Raw genomic sequence first — 23,326 nt, forward strand, 5'->3', positions numbered from 1 at the left:
GGAGTGATATGCAGGTTCAAGCACTCTTCTTGCTTCTGGTCAAGAGCGCAGCACAGGACAGTGCAGAGGGCGAGCAAGGTTACAATCCGCATCCTGGTTCGGTTTCAGAGAGGGTTGAAACGTATTGTACAGTCTGTACAGTAGCTCGGTGTGTTTTAAAAAACCACTGACATTCATAGCTTTTATAGCTCCAATCTTTGTGAAGAAAAAAAAATCCCACACTTGTGACGGAGTTTCTTTTCAACCTCAAATGCTGAGGATTGCATACTGGCTTGGACCTCATTTTTCCTTGTGGGTTCTGTCACCTGTTGGCCTTTGTGGTTTTGCATTCTAGATACGAAAGGCTTGTGCAAATCAATTACTGGACGATGAAAACTAGGTTGCAAGAGCATAAAATGTGTTGCGATGCATTTAAATCTACAGCATTTCCTTTGATGTGATGTCTTGAAACTATTTCGCTATTGGGAAAATACTGTGGGATTTTTTTTTAACAACATAGAACATTAAAATGATGGCAGTGCTATAATAAAATATCCTTAGTTTTACGTCAAAAATAATATTAAAATATTTCAGATTAACTATACAATATTATCTAGTTATTTATATATATATATATATATATATACATATATATATATATATATATATATATATACATATATATATATATATATATATACATATATATATATATATATATATATATATATATATATATATATATACATATATATATATATATATATATATATATATGTATATTTTGTCAAATTTAGAGTAGAGGTTACTAATAACTTGCATGATTGCTGACATTTACCGAGACACGTTTTGCCATGACAAAGTATAACCGCTCTTCCAAAGGGCTTAACCACTTTCTCAAACCAGGTCAGCACCTTCAAAACTCAGTGAAGAACTTTACTTGACCCAGAAAGCGTTCTCAAGAGCTGAACCGTTCCAATAAACCTTTGAGTCAGAGGGTGCAAGAGGAAGTTCAGCGTTGCATTTATTGGAAGACTACTAGTTTGATCAAGTCTTCTAGCCCAAATTTAACTTGGCTCAGATGAACTGAGTCATGCTGAATCACTATGAATGAAAGGGAAAAAGGCTTCCCAATATCACTTCTTCTTCAACCACAAGATCTGATAGTATCAGAGGTGAAAGCTAAAAATACCCCAGCTGATTGAACCATTAAGTCATGCATTATACTGTACGTGTGTGTTGGGAACTTTCGCTTTTGTCCCTGTGTTTGTGTTAAATGTGTGACACAATACACACAAGGAAACATGAACCTGAAAATTCCCAAGCCTTTCATTATCCTGTGCATTTCACCATTTTTCATGTATTTTCCCTTCTCGTTAAGGTTCTGAAATATCCTCTCTGAGGCATTACAGGCTGAGAGTGTCCAACAGTGGGGCACTTCCTGGGAATTTCACAACACCTCAGACCTGCAGAATGGAGGATAGTACATAGGCGTGGGAACGGATTTTTGGCAGGTGATGCAGTTTTGATAAACACAAATTGTGCACATGCAAAGCATCAAGGCATCAGAGAATTGCTTAGGCAAATGGCTATTAAAAATTGGTATGCATGTATTCTTTTTTAACTACACTAAAAAGAAATGGCCAATCATAAACTGGCTTTGCTGCTTTTTTCTCAATGCATGTAACTAGACTTGTGGGATATTTGTTCATGCGTGTTTACCTTAAAAAATTTTATGTATACTATTATTGACACAGGTATTGGGATGCCTGACCATTACACCAACAGGGACTTGAATGTCATTGCATTTTAAATATAAAGACATTCATGAATTTGGTCCCATATTTGGAGCTACCAGCTTCCACTCTTCTTGGAAGGCTTTCCAGGCTGTTTTGGAGTGTTTCTCTGGGAACTATTGTTTATTTATCAGGTAGAGTATTTGTGAGGTCAGGCCCTGATGTTAGACGAGAAGCTCTTTCTCGCAACCTCCGTTCATCCCAAAGGTGTTCCATGGGTTTGAAGTCAGGGCTCTGTGTGGGACAGTCAAGTTCTTCCACACCAAACTCATCCAACAATGTCTTTATGGACCTTGATAGAATAGAAGAGCATCTTCCCCAAACTGTTCACTCAAAGTTGGAAGCATAGAATTTTCCAAAATGTCTTGTTATGGGTTGCAATGGTGCCGTGACCCAGATGGGAGTGAGATTTAGGGGACTGACTGTAATGGATCCCAGTTGGTAAGTGCTGTGCTGGTAAACCTTACTCCCCTGATCACAAGTAGTGCACTAGCGACTGACACTATGCCCTAAACAGGGCTGGAAATGCCAATGGAAATGCTTCTCTTTCGGGGTGTTTCCTGCTCCTCATAACAGATCATGAATTCAGACTGCAGTTTTTGTCATTCAAGCTCAGATCTTCTCATTATAACTAAGTGTATAGAGGATGTATATAATAGCTTCAGTGTGCAGTGTAGAGAGCTTCATTAATTATAATGGAATATTGTGAGATTGTGATGATGTGTGACAGCTTTTTAATGTTTATAAAGGGAGTTTGCAAATGGGAAATTTTATGTATACAACACTTTTATAAATTTTTTTATTTTATACAAATGTTAATCTTAAATGACTTACATTTTAGGAAAATGTTGTCTGATTTTGCTCTATTTCGTCAGGGAAAATAGTTCTAAATAAACTTACGGCTGATCCGTTGCTCATCTCCAAACAAACACTGTGGTTCCCTTTCAGTCGGTCACGTTCGACGTTACGAATGGGATCTCGCCCGAGAGCCCAATCACCTTCGAGTGGTACAAAACGAGCCAATGGTACACAAAGTACCTTGGTCTGTGGAATTTGCATCGCAAGCTCCGCCCCGCAGAGCGGGTATATAAGGAGCAACACGAGCAACTCGCATTCAAGCTTTCACTTCGGAGCCGAGCACATCGCTTGCTGCAATCACCGGAGTGTTTACAAGCAAGAGCTGGTGTTGGTGTGACGGCATGATTCAGCGGTTCGTCTGGGTTTCCTGCGACAGCTCCCGGGTTCCCCTGAGCGCTTCAACACCTCTAAAAGAGACAATTTCTCTCACAAAAGAGATACGGGCCGATTTGCGTCTTTTTAAAGATGTCATTTCGCATGTGTGTTTCTGGGTGCGGTCGATATATCGCTCCTCGTGACGGTCACGATTGTTGTGTCACGTGTCTGGGCTTCCAGCACGCTGAGACTGAGTTCGTGGATGGCTCATGTTCTCATTGCGGGGACATGACCATCTCTGCGTTGAGATCGAGACTCGATTACCTCATCCGGACACTCAGGCTCGGCTATGCGATTCAGTTTGCCCGGCGTCCCCCCAGGTTTCGGGGTGTCCACGCGACGATGGTGGGCAAAGATGCCCCTGTCATGCGCGCGTAGGTCGTGACCCTGCTGGCAAAGGGCGCGATAGAGCCGGTTCCTCCAGCCGACATGAAGTCCGGCTTTTACAGCCCTTACTTCATAGTACCCAAGAAGACAGGTGGGTTACGGCCAATCCTGGACCTGCGTGCCTTGAACCGAGCTCTGCACAGACTCCCGTTCAAGATGCTAAAGCCCAAGCGCATTTTCGAATGCATTCGTCCGATGGATTGGTTTGCAGCGATCGACCTGAAGGACGCGTAATTTCATGTCTCCATTCTTCCTCGACACAGATCGTTTCTTCGGTTTGCTTTCGAGGGGCAGGCATATCAGTACAAGGTTCTCTCATTCGGGTTGGCCCTGTCTCCCCGCATCTTTACGAAGGTCGCGGAGGGAGCCCTGGCTCCTCTCAGGGAACAAGGTGTCCGTATCCTCAACTACCTCGACGACTGGCTAATCCTAGCTCACTCTTGAGAGCGGTTGTGCGAGCACAGGGATCTGGTGCTCAGACACCTCGCCTGACTGGGCCTTCAGGTCAACTGGGAAAAGAGCAAGCTCTCCCCTGTGCAGAGGATCTCTTTCTCGGTATGGAAATAGACTCGGTCGCCATGTTCGCGCAGCTTACGAATGAGCGCGCGCAGTCACTGCTGAATTGCCTGAGACAATTTGAGGGCTTGACGACCGAGTCCCGAGATGGGCATGGCAACAGGGCACGCTCCGAGTGACCATCACTCCGGCCTGCCGCCAATACTTCACCCCGTGGTTGGACCCCTCGTTTCTACGGGCCGGCGTGCCCCTAGAACCGGTGTCCAGACATGTTGTATCAACAGATGCCTCTGCCACGGGCTGGGGTGCCATGTGCAACAGGCATGCTGCGTCAGGCTCCTGGACAGGACCCCGACTTCAGTGGCATGTCAATTGCCTCGAGTTGCTAGCAGTACGTCTTGCTCTGCACCGCTTCAGGGCCCTGCTGAAGGACAAGCACGTTCTGGTCCGTACGGACAACACTGCGACCGTAGCATACATCAACCGTCAGGGTGGTCTACGCTCCCTCCGCATGTCGCAACTCGCTCGCCATCTCCTCCTGTGGAGTCACAAGTATCTGAGGTCGCTTCGTGCCATTCACATTCCGGGCAGGCTCAATCTTGCAGCCGACGAGCTCTGACGGCAGCAGTCTCGCCCCGGGGAATGGAGACTCCACCCCCAGTCGGTTCAGCTGATTTGGGAACACTTCGGGGACGCTCAGGTAGACCTGTTTGCCTCTCCAGAAAATTCCCACTGCCAGTTGTTTTACTCCCTGACCGAGGGCACTCTCGGCACGGACGCCCTGGCACACAGCTGGCCACTGGGCCTGCGCAAGTATGCGTTTCCCCCAGTGAGCCTTCTTGCACAGACGTTGTGCAAGATCAGGGAGGACGAGGAGCAGGTCCTCATGGTTGCGCCTTTTTGGCCCGGCCGAACCTGGTTCCCCAAACTTGTACTCCTCGCGACAGCCCCTCCCTGGCCAATTCCTCTGAGGAAGGACCTTCTTTCTCAGAGACGGGGCACCCTCTGGCACCCACGTCCCGATCTGTGGAACCTACATGTGTGGGTTCTGGATGGGTCATGGAAGGTTTAGGTACCTTGCCACCACAGGTGGTAACTACCATCAGTTCAGCTAGAGCCATGTCCACCAGACATGCCTATGCTTTGAAGTGGAACCTCTTCGTCACTTGGTGTTCTTCACGGCGTGAAGACCCCTGGAAATGCCCGATTGGGTCAGTGCTTTCCTTTCTTCAGGAGGGGTTGGAACGAAGGCTGTCTCCTTCCACCCTCAAGGTCTACGTGGCTGCCATTTTGGCTCACCATGACCCTGTTGAAGGTAAGTCCCTTGGGAGGCACGATCTGATCATCAGGTTCCTGAGAGGAGCAAGGAGGCTCAATCCGCCTCGCCCTCAGCAAGTCCCCTCTTGGGACCTTGCAGTGGTTCTATCAGCACTGCAGAGAGCTCCCTTCGAACCCATGCTCTCAGTAGAGCTAAAGTTTTTATCTTTGAAAACTGCGCTCCTGACGGCTTTGGCTTCGGTGAAGAGGGTCGGGGACCTGCAGGCATTTTCCGTTGACGAAGCGTGCCTGGAATTCGGGGCGGCTAACTCTCACGTTATCTTGAGACCCCGGCCTGGGTACGTGCCACTCCTTTAGGGATCAGGTGGTGAACTTGCAAGTGCTGCCCCTGGAGGAGGCAGACCCAGCCCTGGCGCTGCTGTGTCCAGTACGTGCGCTCCGCACCTACGTGGACAGAATTCGGTGCCTTAGGACCTCAGACCAGCTCTTTGTCTATTAAGGAGGCCAACAGAAGGGAAAGGCTGTCTCCAAGCAGAGGTTATCCCACTGGATAGTGGATGCTATTGTCCTGGCTTATCAGGCTCGAGACCTGCCATGCCCCCTAGGGGTGAGAGCTCACTCAACTAGGAGCGTAGCTTCCTCCTGGGCGCTGGCGCATGGTGCCTCGCTAGCAGACATCTGTAGAGTGCGCTATTCCCCTCAGGTGAGTTCCTCAGTCAGAACCCTGGGTTCCTCCAGCACTGTTGATGTCCAACACTTGCGTACATGCCCCTTGGTCAGCCATGTGTGGGACTAGGTGCCTCCATGTGTCGTGATTCCCCTTTCTGGGTAATCCCACGTGTGTATGTCCACAGTAAGTCTCTCCGCAGAATGTGTCTTTCCCTTGGCAAGCCCCTTGCCAGCTCTGTCGTTGAAACTTCCACCCTGCGGGCTGGGTACCTCAGAGTTCTTATGTATCACCACCTTGGTAGATACCTGCCTTCTGTAACTCCTCCCACGGGCAGGCAGCCTGCTAGCATATGTCCAGCTGGAATATGCTACCCAGTGTATTCTGTGCGAGCTATAGGCCCTCACTCGTGCTGGGCTCAGGACAGGGTGCTATCACTCACACGCGTCGCTGGAAGACAGCCATGTGGCGTTTTGTAAGGGACCCCAACATCGAACGTGACCGACTGAAAGGGAACGTCTTGGTTACGTATGTAAGCCTCGTTCCCTGAAGGAGGGAACAGAGACGTTACGTCCCCTTGCCACATCGCTGTTCGGCTGAACTGCCGGGTCACTGGCTCGGCTCCTCAGCGAAGACTTGAATGCGAGTTGCTCGCGTTGCTCCTTATATACCCGCTCTGCGGGGCGGAGCTCGCGATGCAAATTCCGCAGACCAAGGTACTTTGTGTACCATTGGCTCGTTTTGTAACACTCGAAGGTGATTGGGCTCTCGGGCGAGATCCCATTCGTAACGTCTCCGTTCCCTCCTTCAGGGAACGAGGGTTACATATGTAACCAAGACGTTTTTCGTTTATGAATTAATCAGCATTTTTTAACAAATCTAGTGAGTCAATGATTCAATGACTCATTCGTAAAGGAAATCACTTTCTTCATTCCTAAATGAATCAGCCTTTTGAAAGAATCGATTGAATGAATTATTCAATGCCATAGAAAATGGGCCCTATCATACACCCGGCGCAATGCGCAGCGCAAGTGTGTTTGCTAGTTTCAGTCTGGTGCCGTTCACATTTTCCCGTCCAGTGCCACATTGTTTAATTAGCAAATGCATTTGCGCCCATTTGTGTGCTCATGGGCATGCTAGTCTTAAAAAGAGGTGTGTTCAGGCGCATTGCTGGCACATTGCTATTTTAAGGAGCTGAAAATAGACTGCTCCATAGACCAACTCAAACCTGGTCTAAAGTCTAAAGTCAATGGTGCAATATTTTTTTGTTATTTAAAGAGTGCATTGGTAGAAAATGCGCCTCTGGGCGGGTCCACAGTGCTTATTACACACAGTGATGCGCATCACACAAACATGCCAAATATTAAAAACAAAAGGATTACAGTGTAAGAGAATATTATTGTGTAGGCTACATAAATATAAAAATGTAATGATGGATAGTTATTGCATGTATTAGGCTACCTATTTGCAATTCAGCCTTTTAGCTACTACTTATAATGATGAATGAAACTGGCTAATTAACTGAACAATCACACACACATATATACAACCCCAAGTTGGGACAGTATGGAAAACGCAAATAAAAAAAGAAAGTAGTGATTTCTAAATTTACTTTGACTTGTATTTCATTGCAGACAATATGAACAAAAAATATTTCATGTTTCGTCTGGTCAACTTCATGTCATTTGTAAATATGCATCCTTTCCTGTCATTCAGACCTGCAACACATTTCAAAAAAAGTTGGGACAGGAGCAATTTAGGGCTAGTAATGAGGTAAAATGGTTAAATAATGATGTTCTTTTTTTCTTTTTTTTTCTCGTTTTTCATACTGTCCCAACTTTTTCTGATTTGGGGTTGTATAATAACTCACTGCATCCAGACGACTGAAAGGTTGACTGGCCACAGGTCATTTCAGCAAAACATCACTCGTTGAACTCCTCAGTTTAATCAGTGTGTTTAATAAATCAGTGTATTCCTGCTTGACTTGCTGCCACTTACTGGCAGTTTCAGTTACATTTTTTAAGTACAAATTGAATCATTTAAATTGTGTAATATTTATATATTCAAAACTTTATATTTAAAACATTAATTTCATAACATTGTTATTGTGAAATGCCACCTCTGAGTCTTGTCAAAAAGTCTGTAAAATTTCTGTCATTGATCAGAAGCTGTTCCTTTTTGTTTTTTAAGTAGGAGCACAAGTGCTCCTGAAGATAAATGTAAGTCTAGAGCCTTCAGAAATGAATAAAATAAATAAAAATAAAAATGAATTGCAAATGTTTATGCAAAGTGTAAACTATTAAATATAATCTACAAATCATGCAATACTGTACCACTAAATTAGAAGTGCTTTGAGGGCTTAGCTAAACAGGCCAATTAGAGACTATTACTAATCATTCAGATTTTTTTGATCATTATTTCATTTCACTAATCAAACTTTTATTTTAAACACAAAATGTATATGCTTTATAATGAAATTCATCTACCTATCTATCTATCTATCTATCTATGGATAAAAAATAATAATAATAAATTAATTAAATAAATTGATTTTTTAAATAAATAAATTAAAACTATTTATATATATATATATATATATATATATATATATATATATATATATATATATATATATATATATCTTTGGATAAAAGCATCTGCTAAATGAATAAATGTAATGTAAATGTAATATATATATGGAATATAAGAACATTGATCTATTCAGCGTGGATTTCATGGCCAAAATGTAATGAAAACTTAAAAAATGTATCAAATAATACTATATTTGGATCATGCAGTATCTTACAAGATATCCTATTTATTCATAAGGTTTTAATTTTATTTGTTCATCCGTCAGGCTACAGTGATTAGGTAGGCTTTAACGTATTCAGCTTTTCAGAATACGCCTACATCAAAGTATAAAGAAAAATAATAAAATAATCCCCCAAACAGCTGTCAAAATTGACCAAAAACAATACATTTTATTCTGTCACTAATTGATATATATATTCATCACAATCGAAAATATTTTTTACATCGTCTTTTTTTTTTCTCAAAACATCTATACTTGATACTTGTTATAAATATCTTCAATGTACAGTGTTTGTGTTGTAGGTCTCAGATGAGCGGACTGCTGGAAGAGGATGGGGTGGGGTTTTTCTTGTTTTTAGTTTTTTTAAATGTGTGGGTTTTCATTTCAAATAAAAAAATAATTTATATTGACCCCACACTGGCTTGTTGCTCTTTACATATCTATAGTTCTACATTGTGATTTCCTATCCTGTTTGAGCACTGGTTATCCAGATTTGGTGATCCTGAAAAGTTCCTATCCGGATCAGATTGATCCAATCCGATGTTGCTTTAAAAAACTGGCTCCAAAAGTAAGATGGATCGCAAAAAAAGGATTACTAAATCCGGATCAATTTTATCCGGATTAAACCTTTTGAAAAACCGGGCCCTGAGCACTGGAAACTTTTATTTGCTAGTGTTATAGTACTCAAGGCTGGTCTTGGTCTCCAGTCTTTTGATACTGTTGTGCCGGGTCAGAATTTAAAGGGAATTGTGTCAAAAATTGTAAGATATGATCCCTCAAAAATTATTTACATAAAAGAAAGTAAAATAATCATGAAAAAAAAATTACTCATTTTAAGTTAACCTTAAAACAGTTAAAAATATAGAATGATTTGACATAAAATACAGTGAATACATAAAACACAGTGCAATCAGTTCAGACATTGCACAGTGCTCATTCAATAAATGCACAGCTAAACAGATTAGTCTTAAGTCTAGATTTAAATGTGACTAGTGTTTTTGCACCTCTAATCTCTTCTGGAAGCTGATTCCAACTGCGGGCGACATAGTAACTAAAGTCGGACTCCCCTTGTTTTGTGTGAACCCTTGGTATTTCTAACTGACTCGATCCTAATGACCTGAGTGATCTGTTAGGCTTATATTCAGTGAGCATATCTGCAATATATTTCGGACAAAACATCTAATTCTTGCAATGTTTCTTAGATGATAGTATGCTGATTTAGTTACTGCTTTGACGTGACTACTGAAACTAAGGTCTGTCTCCAGAATCACACCAAGATTCCTGACTTGATTTTTAGTTGTTTGACCCCTAGAGCCAAGGTATGCATTCACCTTGAAAACTTTGTCTTTGTTTCCAAATGCAATGAATGACTTCAGTTTTTTTCCCTGTTTAACCTTGTTTAGCTTTTTCTCTCAAAGTAAATGTAATGACAGTTAATAATGTCCTTAGTTTTACCATCATTTCAAGCCCGAAAAGGGAACAGAGTTGCGTGACAGACACAGCAATGAAGCTCATATCTGTTTGCAGTACATACGCCATGGATGGTTAAGACAGCGGACTCCACTGTATGACCCTGTCTCTCTCTCTCTCTCTCTCTCTCTCTCTCATACACACACACACGATGCACAAAACTCCTTATTTGAAAAGTCAATAGTAAATAGTACTTAAACTAATAACAAAAAACATACTTACAGTAGCTGATTCAGAAGTGCCAGATTGCGGTAGAAAAGTCAGAATGACCTCCTCTTCTGGGGTCACGTAACGGAAATCCTTAAAATGCGCTGCTCTTCTGTTGTAAGGAATCCTAAATGCATCTACTTTCGGAAGGGCAAATAAAGTGCTTTTGCCTAGATACCCACATCATCTCTCTGACATGACTGCTTCAACACTAACTGAGGTTACTGAAACCTTTTAGAAACTCCTGAAACTTCATTATGCACCCAAAGCTTGTAACACTCCAAAGAGAACGGAAAAATTTAAATTGCATCATATGACCCCTTTAAGATCTTTCAGATGAATTCAGTTTAGTCTTGATCTTGACTTGACTAATGAAATATCACCATTAGGCCAAGTCCACTGTATTTACTTAGAGATGTGAGTCTCAAAATGTTTCTGTTCACACAGCAGCTTACAATAGAGGCTTGAATACGGTCTGTATGAGCGTCCAACTGAAGTCAAGCCATATTCTATTTGTGACACACAACTCATATCCATGTCTCTGTAAGTTACTGAAACCATGCATGGAACCCCGACGTGTGTGTGCAGAGCGGCTCTCTCAGACTTTATGACTTGACTGACAAGAAGTTGGCCAGAGCAGTTCCATTCTAAACAGAGTAACCAAACCAAATTGACTTCCATAGCATCAAGTGAGGACCATCAGCTGTTTGGTTACATTCTTCAATATATATATATATATATATATATATTTTTTTTTTTTTTTTTTGTCGATTTGCAAGGCAAATAAAAAAATGCTTCCTCACCACACCAGAATTATTAGTCACATAAATACATTTAAATTTCAGTTATTGTAATCTGAATACTTTAACAGTGTTAACTGCACCCCCGCATGAGTTATTGCAATTAAATGTCAAATAATATTGTATGATCAAAATCAAATCACTGATATTGTTATCCAGTCTTGCTCACAGAGGGTTTCAAAACACTATTTAACTACACACCTATGAGGAAGTATGATAAAATCATGAGTTAAACTATCACTGATGGGGTTGTTAACCCTTTATGATGTTAAAACTAACGTTGAACATGATTGTTGTGAAATAATCAGAAACGAGCTTAAGAGAAATAAAAACCTGACTTTATTTAAAAAAAAGATAAATTAAAATATTGCAGAATACATTAAAATCATATTTTTTTCAACTTGGTGTGTTAATGCTTTTAAAATGCATTTACTTTGTAGCGGTCTTTCTTGGGATGTTCAGCCCAAGTCAGCCACAACAACAGCCACAAACGTGACCTTACAAAACACAGCATGAAAGCACAGTTTCCATGCCATTCTTAAAAATCTCTATAGCATACCATAAATACACCAAATAAATAAGTCCATAATAAATAATCCTTTGAATATAGGGAAAAAAAACAGATGGCAATACTGCAGAGGAGAGTTTCAGAGTCATATTCTTGGATTGCAGGATTCAAAGAGGTAGTGGAAGAGAATAATCGTCTCTCCGACTGCTTTGTTACGAGTTTTCTGAAGAATACAAATAATTGGTATTAAAGGCATGCAGAAGAACACATTTAATATTGATTCATGTATGAAAATATCGACTTACCTCATATGCCTGTTCACTGGCAGTTTTATAGTTCTTCTCGAATTCCTTAACACGCACATGGTCTACGAAGTCTAAGTTTTCCTGTAAAAACGGAGCGTTTAAGTACAAAGCATATAACGGCTGGACAGCTGGTTGAAATGATCAAACTGTTTTTGGAAACTTACACAGTGCGGCTTCAAAATGTGTGCGATCCTCTGCAGGTCAGACCTCACAAAACGAATGTGGGGGTATTTTTTATCAACATGCTCATCTGGGTGCAAGATGTGCTTTAGATAGTAATTCAGGATCATGGAGTTGACACAACAAGAACTCTCCTCCTGGAAAAGAGATAATTATCATTTATAGCATTAGTTTAATGCCATAGCACTTTACGCTGAAAAATGTTAAATACAACAAAGATTATTGGAGTATGCTTTGCAAGAAAATACAATTGTCTTTTATACTTTAAAATGTTATATTTAAACAATGTTGCTTTTATTGAATAGATACTACATACTCCAAAAGACACTCAAAAATAATCTAAGACTAATCACTATTGGCAAAAGTGCAAATAAGTGCCTAAATGCCATAATTTCAGGAAAAAGACACAAACCTGTCACTGGTGTGGTACCCTACTATTAATGTGTATACTTTAGCTACTAACAGGCACCATTTAAGTGTAAAAAAAAAAAAAAGTGCACATATGTACCACCATAGTCACAGGTTTGTATTTTGGTTATGATTTAAAGCACATACTTTTAGCATAACCTCGGAGAACACTGGAAGCAGTCTTGTCTCGTGGTCTGTATCTTCCATCTGTGCCTGTGAGGGTTAATAAGCATACATGTTATACATTGTATTTTTAATAAACTGATATATTTATACAATTGTTCCAACTGAATAAACGATAGGCTACGTACATGTTTAGTCATTATGAAGAGGTTGTTCCAGGTGGAGGAGCTGTCTAGGGGTCTGGGGCGCGGGCGCGGGCGCGTGAGGTGCATCGCGTGGCCGCGCAGAAGGCAGCAGCAGCACATCACAGCAAGCAAAGTCAGGAACTTCATCCTTCAGGTAGACGTCTGGATTCAGTGGGGTTTCCTCTTAGGTGTGTTGTTGTTCCTCGCAGACTTTGAGACTTTGAGAGATTTGGAGTGCATGTTGTGACTCTTGAGCTTTTATATTCTCCTGCTTTGTCCCAGTTATTACCCCTACGTCACTGTGGTATCGTCTCTTCACCTTTGGCGTAATACCCCAACCACTGCACCTGAGTTTATCAGGTCAAGCGGATCTCAAGTGCATGCTTCATAATCGCTGACTGTTATGATTGCATCGGAAATTTGCACCGCTTATTGTCTGACAGAAATAAAGCTGCCAATAATTACTGCAATAAGAACATATGACTGGTGAAGAGGTCTGAAGTGGACAGAGTAGCTACTTCCTGTGAATTCCCCGCTCTGGTGTATATTATTAATTAGTGCGCGACAAATATAACGCCTTTAGTATGTAGTTTTTTCCATTTAACGTTACTAGGAGACATTGCAATTACCCTTTTTCTCAGCATGTTCATATAAGTTTGAAAGCTGCAGCCGACAGGAAAATTATTACGTCATAAAGTATATAAGTTGTTCAAAATCCTGTCAGGATGTTTGGGGAAGCTGTCGACGCCTGTGTGTGAGAGTTTCATAGAGAGAGTTCTTTAATAAAACAATTCTATTAACATTGTTACCAAAGTTCTATTGATCAGTTCTAAAATGAAACTTACAAAAACAATCGAATGGTTAATATTCTTGTGTGTGTTGATTCAGTGATATGATTCAATAGTGGCTGGATTTGTTGAGTTCATTCAGTAGTTTAAATCACTGGACTGATTCAAGCCAGTAACAAAGTTTCGAAACGATTCATTTCTGACTTTTTTCATGTGTATAATGCTGATTACTGTTATGATAGATTTATTGTACATCATGTCAGAAATAGGTAAATACAAGTTAGCAATGAAATTATTAATTGATTTGAGAACTTATTTTTGCATGAACGCACCATTTTCTTTCTTTGTGCGATCGCTGATGTAGTTGATGAGACTGAATGTAACGTGGATTGTGGATTTATTGTCTTCAACAGCTCACTCTAGAGCTATAAAATATTACTTTTATTAGATATGATTTTGTATCAAAGATAAAAATTATGCATCTTTGTTTCTATCATTGTAAAAAAAATATTTTTATTACTTTTTTGCAGTTATAGTGTTTACTTAGCAAAATCATTTGTACTGAATGCACAATATTGGGCTAGTCATATTAAAATGCAAGTAAATACAAATAAATTACAAATATTTGTTTCATTTTAAATGCCAGACTATCCCAAAAGAATACAAATAAAAATCACACAAAAACAAATCAGTGGAAGATTTAAAAAAATGTAAATTTTCACTTCCTGAGAAATTGATGGCCATTTTTCAGTCTATGCACAACCGATTAATGGGCTTTGACACATTAGCTCTTTCCCCAGAATTCCTTCTTTCTTCTCTGAGCACGACCCAAGAGTTCAGAGGCCATGGAGCATGAGGCTGCTGATCTAGATGAGATCTGAGACATCTTATCATCTGGATTTAATATGAAAGAGAGATTAATATATGTTAATATTTTAGACATTTTAAGATACTGCTGCTCCATAAATGAGTAACTGCACAAACTGTGCAGACATACAGTAAATCAAACCAGTGATTTGAAAAGCATTAGCTGTGCTTGATATTTGCACCACATTAAAAGACAAGTTGATCTAATTCCTGTTTCTGCTAAAACTGCTAAACAGACATAAAAGTGTGAAGTAACTGTCACCAACTGCTTATGGCTGCTAATATCTGCTTATAGTAAGAAGGTGATTTTACCATTATCTGACACACAGAAAGATTCAGCTTCAGGAAACACAAACAGCTCTGGCCGAAAAATTCCCAGGTTACCTACAATTGACACAAAGCAGATGATGTGACTGTGTAGTGAGTGAATTACATCAATGAACCTAACACAATAGGCTGTGAAACTAAATCACATAATCGCCACTTTATACAGTGTATGTTATGTCACGTAACATTTATATTAATTGGTTATGTAAGTCAGCAGTCGTTAAGGATCAGATTATGTCATTAAAATAACTGCATTTTCACTTTTTACAATGTTTATACTGCCAGTTTACCTTTAATGCTGTATATGTATTACTGAATAATCAAATACTCAAATAATACTAGCAGGGAAATATATACACTTTCTTATGTTCTCCAAGACTGCGTTTATTTGATCAACAATTCAAGAAAAACATTCATATTGTAAAATACAATAACAATTTAAAGTAAGTGTTTTCTTTTTTTCCTGTGTGATTTATTTATTTGATGGTAAAGCCGAATCAACAGTTATTACTCCAGTCACGAGATCCTTCTGAAATCATTCTAATGTGCTGATTTTGTGCTTTAAGATTATCATTGAATAAAATGCACTGCTTGTTGTTTTTTATTTAGCTATTTATTTATTTTATGGAAACCTTGGTACATATTTATATATTTTACATGAGTCTTTGAAGTTCAACTGAGGAGCATTTATTTAAAATATAGAAAGAATCTTTTGTACATAGGTAGAATCTTTGTAAAATTATAAATCTTTTTAATATCACTTCAGAACAGTTTAATCCATCCTTGATGAATAAAAATATAATTTTCTTAAAAAATACTTTTAAGAAATAGTAAACTTTGAAACGTCGATGTGTATAATCGTTTTTTTATTAATAAGAACAACAAAGAATTTTTTTTTTTTTTTTTTGAGGCGTAAATGCAATAATCAAATTATGTCATAACTATGAGGCATGTACGTATATATCAATCAAATGTTAAGTAATCATTTGAAATAAATGACTGCCCAAGAAATGAAAGTCTGCCCAGTTAGCATGAGGACTTGAATAAGTACAGTGGTATCAAAATAATGCACTGACGTTAGTGGAAAAAAAACACACACATTAAAAAGAAGACAGGAGACTGACCTAGATTATTCTCCCCCTATTGCTAGCGGTAACCTAACCTCCCTCTACTCCTTCTGCTGGTAAATGACTCAGGCACGTTTCAATTGCGTGCTTATAAATGTGTGGCTGTTCTTCCCTTGTATGGATTGATGATCTTCAATCAAAAAAAGCCATATATTCGTAGCGCAAACTAAAATGCTCTTTCTTCTAATGTGCATAAACGACATCAAGTTTGGTGTGAATTCATAAATACTACAACTGTTAGGTCTTTGATCATCAAATTCCCATGGCTGCAACCAGATCTATGTCAGTGGATGCTGAAAGGAACCGTACCATTATGCTGAAATTCCGGGTTTCTCAATGTGCCCTGGATCCTGTTGACAGGTGGGGGGACAGCGGCTTTGTGACAGTGGCTGGTCTGTTGTTTTAGAAATGGCTTGGTGGAGTAGTCTGCCACCTCCTCCTCAGACCAGGCCTCTTCTCGGATGGGAAATGCATCTACGGTGGTCAGGCCAGCGGCTGGCGAGGAACGCGGCAGGCTTCCACTCTCAGTCTTTGCAATACAAAGAAGTTTAAAATCTGAAGACATAATGTGCGACATAATATTGCACACTTGACCTAAGACTCATGTACCTTACTGTGTGGCTGCTGTGGAGAGCCATCTATGATACGTTTGTAAGGAGAGTGAGGTTTTCCTAAAGGTGGCTCACTCCTCCTAACTCTCCTGGAGGAATGTTTGATGTTCGGCGGAGAGACCAGCAAAGCTCCTCCTATTAAAAATCAGAAACATTATTAAAAGTAATGATAAATACTATAAATTATATATAATTCATGTTTTCAAGATTTCAAGAGGCTTGAAATCAGTTGTTCTGACTGCAAACCGTCCAATCATAGCGAAACTGTTGTGAGATGCCAAAAGTATAGGTTCAAGGTGACAAACAGATGTACCATCTGCACAGGAAACCACAGCTGTGTGTAAATCTAGGTTTGGTACCGGTGGCTGGAGTGGTCCGATCATGGTGCGTTCTTTGGACAGTCTGCATGGTCCTGAGTTCGGGGGTTGGCGGTCTGCCCCTGTTAACGGAATATACAGACCCATCCACCACTGATGATGACTCAGTTTCCAACGCATGCAACCTAGAAAAGATATGCGAAATGTCGAAATGGAAAACTGTCACGGCATGGGCAGAAACGTTTTTGCATGTACGAGTCATCTTTGTTATATCAGGCCTGGATTTATACTGATATTGAAGATTCCAAGCCAATATTATATATTAATTTTATATATATATATATATATATATTTGTGTGACTATATCCATTTCATTCATTTGTAATGTACTTCCCATTCAAGTTCCAATTCAACTCATAGCCAACTCAAGAATAGAATTCTATTCTATTCTATTCTTCAATTCTGACTTTTGCCTGACACTGACACCATCATGTTGTTTCTACTGTTGGCAGGTTCTCTTATCTCAAAAGGTCACATTTCAGAACAAAAGCACATACCTTTCAGTTCTCTCCTTCATGTTCCCGTGCTCATCTTTTGGATTCCCCTCATTTTTTTCAACTCTTCGTCCCTTCTGTGAAATCTCTGACTCATCTCTCTCTCCAAATTCCTCTTCTTCATCCCAGGCCAACTTCCTCGGCACAGGGAGGGTGGGGTCTTCATTAAGATGAGCATCCCCGGCAGAGCTCCTCCTGCTGGCTGCCACAGAAGCAGAAGGCCCAGGGCTAGAGCTGACACTGCCAGTCCTAAAGAGACATACCAAAGCCCACAGGTCATTGTTAAAAGAAAGATCTTACTGGATTTGCAAACTAAATTGGACAAATTTCTGATGGTCGAGCTGTGCTCACCTGGCCAGGTCCAGAGCTTCGATGATAGGGTTGCTACTACTGCTTCTGCAGGCCTCGGATTCAATGGAGGATGAAGAAGAGGTACCACTGGAAGGCTCCCACATCCAGTTGTGGTCCGACAGGATCTGATTCAGATGCTGCCGAGAAAAATGAGTTCCCCAGCCCCTTTTCCTGTAGGCATCAGCTTTCTCCCGTAACTCCTGCACCTAAGAAAAAACAGTAGAACTTTAGGGTCATGAATAATAAATAAGAGCCTGGTAAAAATAGGACTGGACTGCAGATAATATGTTAGGCAAGAAGATTAATAATTTGTTGGAAGCACGGACAAACAGGGCTCAACAATAAGGAATACGCATGTCCCATTGACACATTTAAATTTTGGGCAAGTTGATGGAATGGGTTAAAAATCATAATTTACTTACAATAAAAAATAAAACATTTGCATATATATATATATATATATATATACACATACAAAATTATGTTTTTAAATATTATTAAATATACTTTTTGTGGTGATAAAATGTATTGTTAAGCCATGATATTGTCCTTATATGTGCTTAATATAAATTTGTTATTGAATCAGCATAAATTGACATCATGCAGCATTGTCACATCCGCTTCGAAACCCATACAGAGTATGAATAAATGTGAAGGCAGTCATGCTCCGCTCCTAAAGAGCTGACTCAGAAAGACACTTTTGTCCCATATGGCAAGTCTTACATGAAAGTTTTGCTGGAGACGCATAAAAGCACACTTGACACCATAACCTAAAATGAAGTACTTTTGTCATACAAAAGTTAGTTTGTTCTTACAGGATCGGCATATAACAAAAACTGCTTTGAATTCTGAATAAAGTTTACATTCTAGGTAACAAATTTGAAGCACTTACAAATTAAAATAAAGAATTTACTGTCATGACAAATACAGACCATGTTAAAACAAAGACATCAGATCAAATAATTTACTAAGCAGCAAAAGAACCACGTGAAATATGCAGTCACAGTGACACTTATACAAATTGGGGGGGGGGGGGTGATGAGAGCTTAGTAATAGCTTTAATAATACCTAATTAATCACTTATGTAATACTACAAATATTAATGGGACATCTTGTTAAAAACCTTTCTGATCTTCTCTTTGTCATAAAATGTTTTGCTTAAATTATTGGCTCCTCTGATATATAATATATTCACTGTCACTCATAAAATGAATGAATAAATAAATAATTAACTTAATTTACACTTTAGTATAGGGACCAACCGTCACTATTAACTCGTCGCTTATTAGCACCCCTGTTATTAAAATATTGGCTGTTTATTAATACTTATAAACCACAATTCTTTACCCTTATCCTGAACAGTATCTAAACTTAACAACTACATAACTAACTATTAATAACCAGCAAATTAGGAGTTAGGAGTTAGGAGTTTATTGGTTTGTTAATAGTGAGAATTGGACCTTAAAATAACGTGTCCATAACCTCTGCTAAATAAATAAAATTAGCGTAACATTTTTGTATTATTTCTAACCTATACCTGAACATTTATCAATGATTTTATATAATCAGTGAGTGAGCCAAGAGTTAATACAGGATTACCAGACAACTGAAAGCAAAAAAAAAAATCAACCAACAAAACCACAGACAACTTCAAAGTTCCATATCTGCTGACAGATAACATCTTGCTGACTGATCCACCACATGCACACATACACAGATTGAACACACACACACACACACACAGAGTTCTTCAAGAATAGGTCCACCGGGATACCACCCATATAGTCTAACTTTGAATGAGGTCATACAGTACTTTTTGTGAGCACAGACACACACATAAGCAAAAGAAGGTCTCTCTTGAGACAGCAGCGGCAGTGAGAGAGAGGATGGATGCGACAGGCGGAAGAGTTACCTCATGATACCACTCGTGAAAACCTTCACACTCCTGTAAGATTAATAATACAGACCAGTAATTAGAGAAACTGCTCTTCTTTCTCCTAACAGCTCTTCCACTTTACCCCATCACAGCTCAAGCTCTCATGTAATGTGGTGTCAAAATTGCTCCTGAATTAAGACTTCTGGTCTTTTATTACTTGCTGTTTTTAAGTCCCCCATTGTGTATATTTAACTTTAATAATTTAACTTAAGGTCTAGAAATACATAATATTACGTGGGAAGATTTAACATTTAGCTTTTTTAATGCCATATGAGAATAAAATGCTATTTTCTGTGGCCTTATTTTTTCTTATTCCACAAGCTTACCTCCTCGTTTGCGGTTTTGATCTTCACCCATCTTCCGTCTCTGTAACTATACTGGAGGGGAGAACCAAAGTTGGATCTGTACTCAGTTTTCTCTTTCCTGTCAGGTAGACAAAGAGGGACACTGGTTATTATGTTTGTGGAATTTGTGAAAAAAATCTAAGTGTAACCTGTTGTATAGCATATGGATATTAAAATCTATATGTGATGCTTATGTGCTGCTGATGCAAAATGTGTGAAACAATCCTTGTGAGTTTAGTTTATGTATTTCTTACGAAAATAAAAATAAAAATACAAGTCACCTCATAACCTTGGGCGAAGGGTCTCTCAGAGCACAGGTTGACCTCACTTCCTGTTGCTGTCGATGGGTGACTTCCTCTTCGGGGCTTGACTTTCTGTTATGTTGTTGCTCCTTCTTTTTCTTCTTCTTCTTGTTCCCTTTACTCTGGCATGGTGTCCATTTAGACAAAAGCCCATAACACCATCAAAGGTGCACCATTTTTCTTAATGTATACTTCCTTACTATACTACAATGCGAACTATACATATAGAATGTGTGAAAATTACGAGAAACTAACACGTCAGTGAAACTGGTTTATCCAGCTCCATAGTAATGCAGAGATATCTGGAAAGTCTGTGTCCACTGACGTAAGCTGAATGTAGATATATCTGTGTACCTTCTCTGGGGTTGTGTTCTCTGCATCAAGCTGCGAGACCTCGTGTTGTTCGACATCTCGCCTCAGGCGTGGTGGTCTGGGAGGAGGTGATCCTTTGAAACTTCTCTTGTACTCACTCTCCATAACTACTGGGTTTGATTTGAAGGGTGGGATGGCTCTGTTGTTACTGTACAACATCTAAATCAGACATGAAATTATCCAAAACAAAAAAGGTGTAAATGACCCTGATGACTATGGCATTCTGATAACAAGATGCTGCTCAAAAAGAAAGTGTTTTTGCTCTCTAAATCGAATTATTGTTAGTTTAATTAAAACTATTTTCAATAAACAGTTCTATATTCTGAAGTCAGCATGCAAAACTCTGTATTGCCATCTACTGGATAAGTTTTTTTTTTTTTTTATTAATGAAAGAAAATATACTCAAACATATGCAGTAATTACTTTCTCTAAATACAAGAAACATGTCAGGTGACCAATAGTTATGTCAGATAATCTGGCCGTGAAATACAGGACTTTATGCAAACCAATATGAGTTGTTAAAAATACATTTGAATTAGGACATTGCTCATGAAAATGCAATAAAGCACCTCATGTGCAGCTAGCAGGGGCGAATCAGCCGCAGGCGTTTTCCGCATGAACTGTCTCTGGTACTCAGAGCTCAAACGGCCATTCCTCTGTTGCTCCGATCTCAGTCCCGCTCGTTTCCTTAGCACATGGTGAATCTAGTAGAAAACAGAGGCTTTGAATAACTGTAACTGCAGTAATGAAGGTATTAAAACCTAATAATACAATTCTAAATATTATACACTAATTATAGTGTTTATAATTAAAGGGGGGGGGGGGTTGTGCGCTCATCCACACAGTTTGGTTAGAGATTCTGTTTATTAAAAGGACTACATATGAACAGAACCACAACTGAGCCTCTTTCAATGTGTTGCTGTTTTGCATTATTGTTATTTAAAGTAATCTAACACACTCACTTATAACCACTCACCCCATTGAGTCTTTGTTGCTGTTGGTCTGCAGCAGTGGTGGATGTCTGAGCTGCTTGCTCCGCTGTCTGTTGTTGTTGGGATGGTGCAGTGGTGCCCTCTGGTGGCGCAGGATCTCTTGGGGCAAGAGGGGTCACTACTCTTTCTGCACTATATGCTCTGAGCACAGGTGTGACAGCTGGAGGTGTGACAGGCCTGCTCTTCTCCTGACGCCGTGGAGCTGGATCATGCCCTCCCCATCGGAGAGAACTGGATATCTGAGGTGGATAAAGGTGCACTTTCCTTTTGGATATAAATTGGGGTTCCCGGGTAATTCCTTTAAATGCAAGAAAAAGCCCAATCAATTCAATTAATTCATAATGAATTTATTTCAATATAATTATTTTCATTTTAAAAACACATCTATCTATCTATCTATTTATCTATCCAGTACATACTTGACTGATCAGAGCGCAGTCCTGCCAGTCGCATCCTGCGATGTGGAGAATCGCTTCTGGATCGTGTTGTTCGACCTTTGTATTTACTTCGATACTCGCTGAATCCCTATTAGAAGTGGAACATACAAACAAACAATAAGTTGACTTTATAGCACGAGTATTACACATTTTGCATTTGGTACGTTATACAATCTGCATATTTAAATGAGAGGTCTAGGAAATGCTCTGTGATTTATCAGAAAAGCCATGCTTCTTTGGTGACAAGTGGATAATCTCGATGCCTTTTAATCGGCGCACAAATGTCTTCAAGACATAACAGGAAGTATCGGCGGTAACTTGTAAAGGCTTTACCGTTTAAAACGGTTCTTTATAAAAAAAAACACATAAAGTGCTCTATAAATGTATCTATTTGTTTTCGGCAACGCGTAATCCATGTCTTACAATGATTCGTATGCATGTATATTTAGTTACCTAAATGTAAACACCCAAAATAAATCTCAAAACTGAAAGCATTTTTGCATCCTGCAGCGCGCGCTCTCTGTTCCTCAAACAAATGACGTCGCACGAGCGCGTGCACCTTCAGTCTGGTTCTATTGTGTCATGTTATCAGAAATGTAACATGTAATAAATAATTTAATTAACTTACCTTAAAACGGACAGGCATTCTGAGTCCGAGCCAGAGGCGACTAGTGCACAGAGAGGTCCGTGAACAAAAGAAGTGTTTTTACACGCTTGAGATCAGATTCGGTTACAGGCTTTGCTGTTACCTTGGTGAGGGCTGTAGCGTCCCACGATACGCGCATGCGCACGACTATAAGCCGATTTGTTATGACGCTTTACTGCGGTGTGTATGCATGAGTGGTTTAGTGTAATTTATTATTGATCAGATTTGAATTTCTTTGTTTGTTTGATAAATGTAATGGGGGGGGGGGGCGTTCTGGTCTTTACAGCAAAAATGTTTTTCCCAAACATAAAAGAAATAACCTTTAAACTTAAAATTTATACAAAAAGAGTTGGCATTGCTCTACTGTATATAAAGCTGACATAACCTACTCTTTGATGTTTCAATTCTAGCTTACTGAAATAAATTGAAGTCATGTAATTACTCTCATAATCTTTGATATTATATTTTTGCTTTTGTCAAAAAAATAACATTCTGCCATCA

At 39.6% G+C, this 23,326-nt stretch overlaps 1 protein-coding gene across 2 annotated transcripts; it reads right to left on the bottom strand.

Moving 5' to 3' along the window:
* Positions 1–14,193: 14,193 nt before the first annotated feature.
* Positions 14,194–22,926, bottom strand: LOC113071154 (nuclear protein MDM1-like). Of its 2 annotated transcripts, none has more exons than XM_026244518.1 (15): positions 22,808–22,926; positions 22,162–22,267; positions 21,727–22,040; positions 21,320–21,454; positions 20,733–20,909; positions 20,358–20,500; positions 20,059–20,155; positions 19,709–19,741; positions 17,797–18,002; positions 17,449–17,694; positions 16,934–17,076; positions 16,573–16,709; positions 16,273–16,492; positions 14,822–14,893; positions 14,194–14,536 (listed from the first exon to the last, which is right to left on the bottom strand). In XM_026244518.1, exons 1-15 carry the CDS (start codon positions 22,823–22,825, stop codon positions 14,427–14,429), a joined length of 2,157 nt encoding a protein of 718 aa, XP_026100303.1. In that variant the 5' UTR covers positions 22,826–22,926; the 3' UTR covers positions 14,194–14,426. The 2 variants fall into 2 exon arrangements, with proteins under 2 accessions (XP_026100303.1, XP_026100304.1); XM_026244519.1 differs by lacking the exon at positions 22,808–22,926 and adding an exon at positions 22,633–22,706.
* Between the last annotated feature and the right edge of the window lie 400 nt (positions 22,927–23,326).

This window comes from Carassius auratus, unplaced genomic scaffold (assembly GCF_003368295.1).
Source record: "Carassius auratus strain Wakin unplaced genomic scaffold, ASM336829v1 scaf_tig00006185, whole genome shotgun sequence".
Classification (NCBI taxonomy): domain Eukaryota; kingdom Metazoa; phylum Chordata; class Actinopteri; order Cypriniformes; family Cyprinidae; genus Carassius; species Carassius auratus.

Bases quoted from the DNA above. Each gene is read 5' to 3' on its own strand.
- LOC113071154 (XM_026244518.1), bottom strand. The intron at 18,003-19,708 runs GTAACTCTTCCG...GTTTTTTCTTAG, and splicing joins TTCACGAGTGGTATCATGAG to GTGCAGGAGTTACGGGAGAA. The intron at 16,493-16,572 runs GTACATGAGTCT...TGTATTGCAAAG, and splicing joins CACAGCAGCCACACAGTAAG to ACTGAGAGTGGAAGCCTGCC.